The sequence below is a fragment of the Mustela erminea genome, chromosome 4, assembly GCF_009829155.1.
Source record: "Mustela erminea isolate mMusErm1 chromosome 4, mMusErm1.Pri, whole genome shotgun sequence".
Lineage (NCBI taxonomy): Eukaryota > Metazoa > Chordata > Mammalia > Carnivora > Mustelidae > Mustela > Mustela erminea.
Genome location: NC_045617.1, coordinates 77,529,991 through 77,538,642, shown reverse-complemented (window position 1 = coordinate 77,538,642; position 8,652 = coordinate 77,529,991). Strand labels below are relative to the sequence as shown.

At 41.6% G+C, this 8,652-nt stretch overlaps 1 protein-coding gene across 2 annotated transcripts in view; it reads left to right on the top strand.

Annotated features, from left to right (window-relative positions):
• The first annotated feature begins 5,481 nt into the window (after positions 1-5,481).
• Positions 5,482-8,652, top strand: part of CLVS2 (clavesin 2) — an 83,004-nt gene continuing 79,833 nt past the window's right edge. For both annotated transcript variants that reach the window (XM_032339657.1, XM_032339656.1), the window contains exons 1-2: positions 5,482-5,596; positions 6,077-7,001. In XM_032339657.1, the coding sequence (XP_032195548.1) occupies positions 6,613-7,001 (389 nt within the window). In that variant the 5' untranslated portion in view covers positions 5,482-5,596; positions 6,077-6,612. The remainder of the gene's footprint in view (positions 5,597-6,076; positions 7,002-8,652) is intronic.

The window sequence follows — 8,652 nt, the reverse complement described above, 5'->3', positions numbered from 1 at the left end:
ACATACATCTGTGTATCTAAGTAATATTAGAACTAGAAATACTGAATTAAGAACTAAATAAGAGACAGCTAAGACATAAAATGACAGACTAACAGGAGTTGAAGTAAACTGAAATCAGTTTGGACAGAAAATATCCAAAAGGAAAGACGAGGAGAAAATTGATGGAAAATGCAGAGATATATAAGGATATGCAGAGGAAACAGTAAGGAGATATAATACATGTATAATTGGAATTCCAAAAGCGGAGGAGAAAGAAAATGGAATAGAAGCAACATATGAGGATATTATGACTTAGATCACTCCAAAAACACATAAAAGCCATCAAGATAGCATCAGGAAGTTCTCTAAATCTCAAGAAGGATTTTTTAAGAGTATAAAGTAATACAAAAATAAAATAGTAGTAAAAGAGCAAAGTGGTCAAAAGAAACTGCTAAAAATGAAAGACAAGAAGAAAAAATAAAATCAGCTAGAGAAAAATAGAGACTGTTTTCAAAAGAATATTGAGAAGAGTGAGGGCTAACTTTGCAACAAAAATAATACAAGCCAGAAAAAATGGATTGCAATATTTAAAGTGCTGAAAAAACACAGCTGCAAATTCAGGCTCTCATACCTAGCAAAAATATTCTTTGACAGGGAAAGCAAGAGAAACTGGCTTTCAGGCAAACAAAACAAGTAATTTTTGGCACTCAGACTGTACTGAGAGACATAGTAAAAGGTATGCTTCAGGTAAAAGAATAACATTTCTTTATGGAAACAGAGGTACAAAAAGGAAGAAAGAACAATAGAAAGGATAAATATATATATGTATATCTAGGGCAATGATTCTCAAACAATGAAAATTAGAGTCATGTGAAAAGTTGGCCAGCAACATCATGAAATCCCATACTGGGATTTTTGATTCAGGATGTCAGAGGTGGGAATTTACATTCTTAACAAGTTCCCAGGTGATGCTAATACTGCTGGCCTGAAGCTCACTCTTCGAGAACTACTGAGGAACACTAGTTTATAGAACTGTGATGTCTTGTGGGACTTAAAATTTACATTGAATTAAATCTATACTTATATGGACAATTATTTTGTGACAATGGTAACTCTTCTATTCACTTAGAAAAAGATTATCTTTTTGGGGTGCCTGGGTGGCTCAGTGGGTGAAAGCCTCTGCCTTTGGCTCAGGTCATGATCCCAGGGTCCTGGGATCGAGCCCTGCATCCAGCTCTCTGCTCAGCAGGGAGCCTGCTTCCCCCTCCCCCCCGGCATCACCTGACTCTATGCCTAATTGTGATCTCTCTCTCTGTCAAATAAATAAATAAATAAGAAAAAGATTATCTTTTCATTAAACAGTCTCAATAAATGGTGTTGAGTCATATTCATATAAAAAAAATACTCCATTACTTTCTCATGCCATGCACTAAACTCAGTCTCAGAAGAACTGTAGGTTTAAATGAAAGGCAAAACCAATAAAACTTCTAGAAGGTAATATCAGGTGACCTTAGGTCAGGTGAAATTCTCTTAAATCAGACTCAGAATTAACTATTCATTAAAGAAGAATTGAACTATATTAAAATTTAAAATGATGCTAGTCAAGACATTATTAAGCAATGTCACTTCACACAAAAGTTTATACAAACGGCCAAAAAAATATGAAAACTTGCTCAACCTCATGAGCAATTGTGGAAATTACACCCAACTCACCATGTGATACACCTGTTCAGAATCAGAAGGGATAAGGTTAAAATGATGGGTAAGAGTGAGATATGAGAGAATGTGGCATGGTGAGAACCCTTATATACTTCTGCAGGAAGGGTAGCACAAACATTAGCACAAAAAATAGCACAACCATTTGGAAAATAGTTTGGCATCATTTAGTGAATTGAAGATGCTCAACCCATATGACCCAGCACTTTCATTCCAACATATGTCCATGTGCACCAAGAGATGTAGATCAGAATGTTTATACATCATGACTCATGAGAGCCCTAAATAGAAAAACAACTCAAATCTCCATCAGCAGTGGAACAGATAAGCATATTGTTTATAAAATGGAATTCCATGCGTCATCACTGAATATGGATGAACAAACTACATGCAACTTGAGGAAAAAGACTCTTATTTCACAAACATAATATTGAATGAAAGCAGCCAATCACAAAATTACAATGAATGATTACATTCATTTAAGTTAAAAAAAAAACACACAGGAAAACTAAATTATAGTGCATATTCATATAGCTTGTAAAATTTCAAAGAAAAACAAGGAAGTGGTTATTTTCAAAATGAAGATGGTGTGGCTTCCTTTGTTGGGAGGCAAGGCAAGTGGTTAGGAGGGAAGGAAGGAGGGGCTTTATGGGTACTAACAGTGTTCTATTCCCTAACCAGGGTGGGTATTTGCATAAATGGTTGCTTTGTGATATGCCATAGAGCTATACATCTTGCTTCGTGCCCCTTTCCATATGTATACTTTATTTAACAACAGATGGGATAAAATATTTTAAAATGCATATTAATTATGACAGTAAACCAAACCACTTTCAGCTACCTTGAAAATATCGGAGGTTCTTAATTTAATTATTTTTCCAACAATATTTTAATGAATCCTTTGTTTAGTTAATTCTCTCCTATTCTAGTTCTTACATTACTTTGCATTAATTTGGCAAAGTAAATTAATATTAATTGGGAATCAAATGCTCTGAAGTCATCTGATAGACACCTTAATTCTTAGAATACTCTGTATATTTATTTTGGTTTCAGAACTGATTTTAAATGTTAAAGTAGAGAGAGAATAGTAGTAAAATTATTGGAGTAAGGACTTAGTAGTTTTTACCTATAATGAAAAGATTCCTATATATACACACTTGACCTACTACAAAAAACCTACTGCATGAGAGAAGTGATTTACATCATATATTGATAGAATTAAAATGAACCTTATTTAAAGAAAATCTGTCACTGATAAATAACAAAAACACCCTCACTAAATATAGGTCACACCGTACCTTGGACCAACATATTTTATCTTCTAGTTCCTTTCTAAAAATATGGTTTACTGGTTCTATTTCAGAGAACAAAATTAAGTTACTGGTTTTTAAGCCCCTGTAGGTTTTAAGATGTAATCCTACTTGCAAGCGAACAGCTTACCTGGCCAGAGTTTCATGTCTATGGTAGAAGTGGCAAAACCCTTGGGTTAGACATAAACGACTTTATTACCCAGGCACAGAAGCAGTCTAAGCACCAGCATACTTTATGCTTGCTTCCTGAGCCCTGACACTCACAAGCCTAAGAGAAGAGGGTCAAATGTTACTGGTACATACAGTGAGGAACATCACAGGATAGTAGCTTAGAGATCAGGGAACCAAAATAAACCTGCCTGCCCTTTGCTCAGAAGGGAGATACTACCTCTACCTTCCAAAGCTCTAAGCAAAACTTTCATTCAGACGGAGGTACTATCTCTAGCTCCCAAGGCTCCTTCAAGGCTGTGCACTATATATACTGTACACACAGCCTTGAACAGATAGTCTAAAAAAACCAGATAGTCTAAAAAAAAGACAGTTCATGCCTTCCTCCTAAGACCTTCAGAAACACAAGAGATCCACGGAGAACTCTCAATATTGGTGAAACCTCTTTATAAAACCTCTTAATACAGTTCACACCAGACATATTTTCTTCAAGTTCTAGAATATTGGCCAAAAATAAATTTTTCAAAATTTTTGAACTGTGAACTGAAATATTTTAATAGTTCATATTACATTCAAAATGCTTTTGAAGAGTCAAAATTATATGAAGTCCTAGAAAGACCTTATATATGTGTGTATGAGTGTGTATAATTTTCTGCCTTCCTTATTTAAAGTGTAAATTCCTTGGGAATAATGACTCTGTGTGTGTGTGTGTGTGTTGTAGTCTCTTTTCCTGGTTCTTACTGAACTTTGCACTTACTTATTTAATAAAACACAGAATTCTGCCATCCCTCTTCTTTTTTTTTTCTTTTCCTTTTCGTGAACACCATTGGTAAAGAACAACAGCTATGCCTGTAATCTGAGTGTTCCAATGGTCATCAAGGATGACAAGGTTTTCTTATCTTCAAGTCCACCTATTCTATCCATAGAACCCAAGGCAATGCCCACCACACAGGGGAGCTCAGGAAATATTTGCTGCATTGTGTTGACTTGGAATTAGGATCCCATGCTAGTTGGTAAGCCAAAGTTGCTCTTAGTGACATGCTCAGTAATACATGCTGAGCTTTGAAAAGAGAAAACATTCCTTTTCTTCAAACCCTTAGACAGTCGTGTTAAGCTCAGAGAATCCTGTCCGTTTATGATGCTTCTAGTATACAGACGTATAAAACTAAAAGGAATGATGGCATGTGTCTCTGCAAATATTTGCTTTATCATGATGAGAAATGAGTCCAGGGGTATCTATTTTTTTCCTTCCTCTCGGACTGTTTGTGGGGTGTTGTTTTGTTTTGTTTTGTTGTTGTTTGTTTGTTTGTTTTGTTTTGTTTCGCCCCGGTGCTCATTTCCATTCTCTTCAACAATAATCCCACAGCCCGACTTCATGGCTGAAATACTCTCCATATAAGTTCCTCCGGAGGTTTAGTCATCCACACAATGCTTTGGAACCACTCTGGTCTTCTTTTCTAAATTAAACATTTCTGTCAACAACAAACGCAGCAAGTAACAAAATATTTCTGTACCCTTTCCGGATCAAAATGATCTCCTCTGGGACCTAGAAAACGTGTGTTCATGTGAATTACCATCCACAACGGTCACTCGCCAGCCGCTCTGGGGTCTCGCACACACAAAGGGTGAGAGAGGGGTGTGGGGAGGCTGCAAGGCGTCGCAGCCCCGCCTGGCCAGGTGATGCCCGCTCGAGGAGCCTGCGGGAGAGTGCGGACGAGGAGAAGAAGGCTAAAGTTGGGGCTCAGGACATGTGAATGCCGCGGAAATTGTCGTCCTACCCAGCCGAGCCAGGGCGAGGGGAGCGGGGTGCGTGCGCGAGCTGAGTGAGCGCTTACGTCGCAGCTAGATCTGTGCTGGGATAATTAGAGAGGAGTTGGGCTGAGCCGAGTCCTCTTTTAGCCGCGGCAGCCGGAGCCGCAGCAGCAGCAGCAGCAACAGCAGCAGCAGCAGGAGCAGCTGCCCGGAGGGGCGCGCCTGACTCCCGCTGCCCGGCGCGCACCGGGAGAGGCCCGTGCCCGGCGGCAGCCGCCCCGCCGCGTCCACCACCCCGCCGCTGGGGCGCACAAAGGCGGCGGCCGCCCGCGTGGCCTTCTCCATCCAGGCATTCGAACCCCGCTCCCTCCCTTCTGCTCTCCTGGGGACGCGAATGGCAGGGCCAGGCGAGGACCTGGGACGCCGGTGGCCCTAGCTCTGCACCCCCACCCTCCTGCTGGGAGAGGCAGCGGGCTGCTGGCGGACGATGTGGTCACGGCTGCTCCCCAGTGCGTCTTGGGCCCGGGTCCCAGCTGCCGCCCCTCTTCTCTGCTCGCTCCATCCCACGGAGAGGAGTTGATGCTGCTGTCGCCGCCGCCGCCGCCGAAGCCGGGGCTGATGGATGCCAGGGAGTGCCGCATTGCTTAGCGTCCCCGCCTCCGGGTTTGCTGGTAGGAGCCCGCTGCTCTTCTCTCTTGCTTTGGGGTTTTATAGAAAAGGTAGAGACATTTTAATTTTATTCTTCACTCCTCTTCTCTACCTTCTCCCCTGCCCCCAACCTCGCATTTGCAATGTATATTGTGGGAGAGAGCCCCCTCCTCCCTGCGCACTCCCCACCCCGGGATAATTCCGTTGAAATAAAGGGCTAGAGGAAGGCAGAAGTTGCGGGTGGGGCTGGGGAGGGGGAAGCCCACGCTGGTGCCAACGCCACCGAAAACCCTTCTGGTGCCTTCTGAGATCACGGTGTGTCTAGGAGGGGAGGAGGGAAGGTGCGCTATCTGCAGAGTCTCCACCTAATTGGATCATAATCATTTTAAACAAAATCCTACAAATGTTTTTTTAAAAAATAACATCTTTGAATAAGCAGAAGGAAAAATAAGCTCCTTTCCCTACCCCCCCTTCCCCTTTCTCTCTTTTTCTTCCTGGCAAAGACGCTCTCTCCCCGCCCTGGAGCTCAGCGCTGAAGAGCCACCTTATTATTAATCAGAATTCCCATCGTTATCCCTGGCAGGCGCATCCTTCAGTAGGGCCCGCAGAAGCATCACAGAGCTGGGGCTGAGATGTGCGTGGGGGTTGTTTTTGTTACATCTTGGAAGAGAAGAGGACAGGACCAAGATCAGTGCCAAGCGAGCTGGGTGGGCTTGGGGGCGTTGTGTTAGGATTGGGGAGAGACAAGGAGTGTTGGGCCCGCCAGAGGTCCACATCTCTTTAAAGGAAAGGGAAGAGGGAACCAAAGTGAGGCATTGTTTTTAAGGGGGTGGGAAAAGTTTATATCCCCCAGAAAAAAAGCTGCTGGAGAGCAGGAGCAACAGGGTACTAGTCTGGACACCAAGACAAATAATTTCCTGTACAGAAGAGGAAGCAGGCATCAGTGAGGTCCAGAGGCCAGAGCCCGGTGGAGGCCAAGGCCAGGTTTGTTGTGGGACAGTCAGCAAGAGGAACGGAAGGTTCAGGAATAAGCAGAACAATGACTCATTTACAAGCTGGTCTCTCTCCTGAGACCCTGGAGAAAGCTCGCTTGGAGCTCAACGAGAACCCAGACACACTGCACCAGGACATCCAGGAGGTGAGGGATATGGTCATCACCAGGCCGGACATTGGCTTTCTGCGCACAGATGATGCCTTCATCTTACGCTTCTTGCGGGCCAGGAAGTTTCATCACTTTGAGGCCTTCCGCCTTCTGGCCCAGTACTTTGAGTACCGGCAGCAGAACCTGGACATGTTCAAAAGCTTCAAGGCCACTGACCCGGGCATCAAGCAGGCACTGAAGGATGGCTTCCCTGGGGGCCTGGCCAATCTGGACCACTATGGCAGGAAGATTCTAGTCCTTTTTGCAGCCAACTGGGATCAGAGCAGGTAAATCTTAAATTCAAACTTGTACTAGGGATTCTTTTACTCTCCCATTTTCCAGAATTTACCCTGAGTAGTGTCATGGTTTTATAGCTTTGCTGTGTTTGTTTATTTGGCTGGGGGAAAAGAGAAACTGGAACAACAAAATGAGGTTCGGGTGGGCATCCTAGGGGTGGGAGAAAGGCTTTTCTTCCTACCTTTGAAACTCTTACTTCATGAGCACCTAGTTTCTACTGCAGCTTTAAGTGCTTCCTGAGCCCTATTTTTGTGCTGCAGTGTAAATCATTCAACTTCTAAATAAAGCTGCTAAATTTTCACCTCTTGAGTAAGTTTGCTGTTCTGTGGAGAAATGGGGATGAGAAGGGAGACAACTTTTCCTCCTTCCCCCAACGAAATTCATAAACTAGGTTCATTATCATCATCACCATCACCATTGCCATCATGGTCACCATCATCATCATCTGTCTCCTTAGCACTGAGGTTTTATTTTTAAAGACTAGCCTGACATTCAGCCGCGATCAAGTACTTCTGTTGCTTGGGAACTTTTCTGCTTGGTGATGTGTAGATGGAGGAATAATATGATGTGTGTCACTTCAGTGAAAAGGAAGAGTTGTACCCTCTGTCGCTGAGCATGCCTACTGACACCGAAAATAAAGGCTGACTGGTACGCTCGTTCTACACCTGTCACTAATCTAAAGAATGTGTTTCCTGTCTGATGTGATTTTTCATCTTTTGTAAGGAAGTGGAAAATGTTCAGACATGTCAGTTAGTAGACTTTTTGAGTTCTATTGCCTTATAACGGAGGAGAAATTATATTCTTATTTCATCTACATTGTAACAGAAAAATGCAGAGAGGGACTATTCTACTTTCGCAATCAAAATTATTTTCTTGAACTGAAACACACAAAAAAATTATGAAAGGGTCTTGTGTAAGGTAGTTTCAATTAAGTTCAAAGCTAAATATATTCCATGGGATTTGAAAATGTTACCAGAACTATGAATCATGAAGAGCTGGTTGTTATAACATTGGTGTATTTTTAGTTCTGTGAATGGTGACTTTTGATGCATCTGGTTAGTTGAAAACATCTCTGGAACAATTGTAAAAGAATTTTACAGTTACTGAGAAGGCTTATTGATCTTAAGGCTTTCTGTTGGAATCTTAGAATGTAAGTATTTTTAACAACTTTTTATTCTTTAGTTACCTGTTCCTTGTAATTCTAAGTTGAGAACTACTCTGATTTCTTTTAGGTAGATATAAAGACACATTACTATCTAAGGAATCATAAAACTAAGAAACTTCTGGAGTTAGCTGTTGAGGGGGAATGAAGTCTATTTTTTATTTTGGTTACTTAAAAAGATCTCATTCTATTTTTTATCAGGTGACAAAGTTTAAAGACACATGGAATGCCATCTTTTGACCACAATTTCTCTTTAAGAAGTCCCCCCCCACACACCTGAGATGTTGATTGTAGCGTCATGATGCAAACCAATTATTGTGTATAACAAAATTGAAAAAAACAAAACTATTCAAGAAGGAACGTAATGCATATGTCAGTTAGACTGGCATTTTGTTTATTGAACTACAGGGAGTAGTTCAATGGGAGCTGTGGAAATTTTATATTTAAATATATCTCAGAGTCTGTCAAAAATACCATTA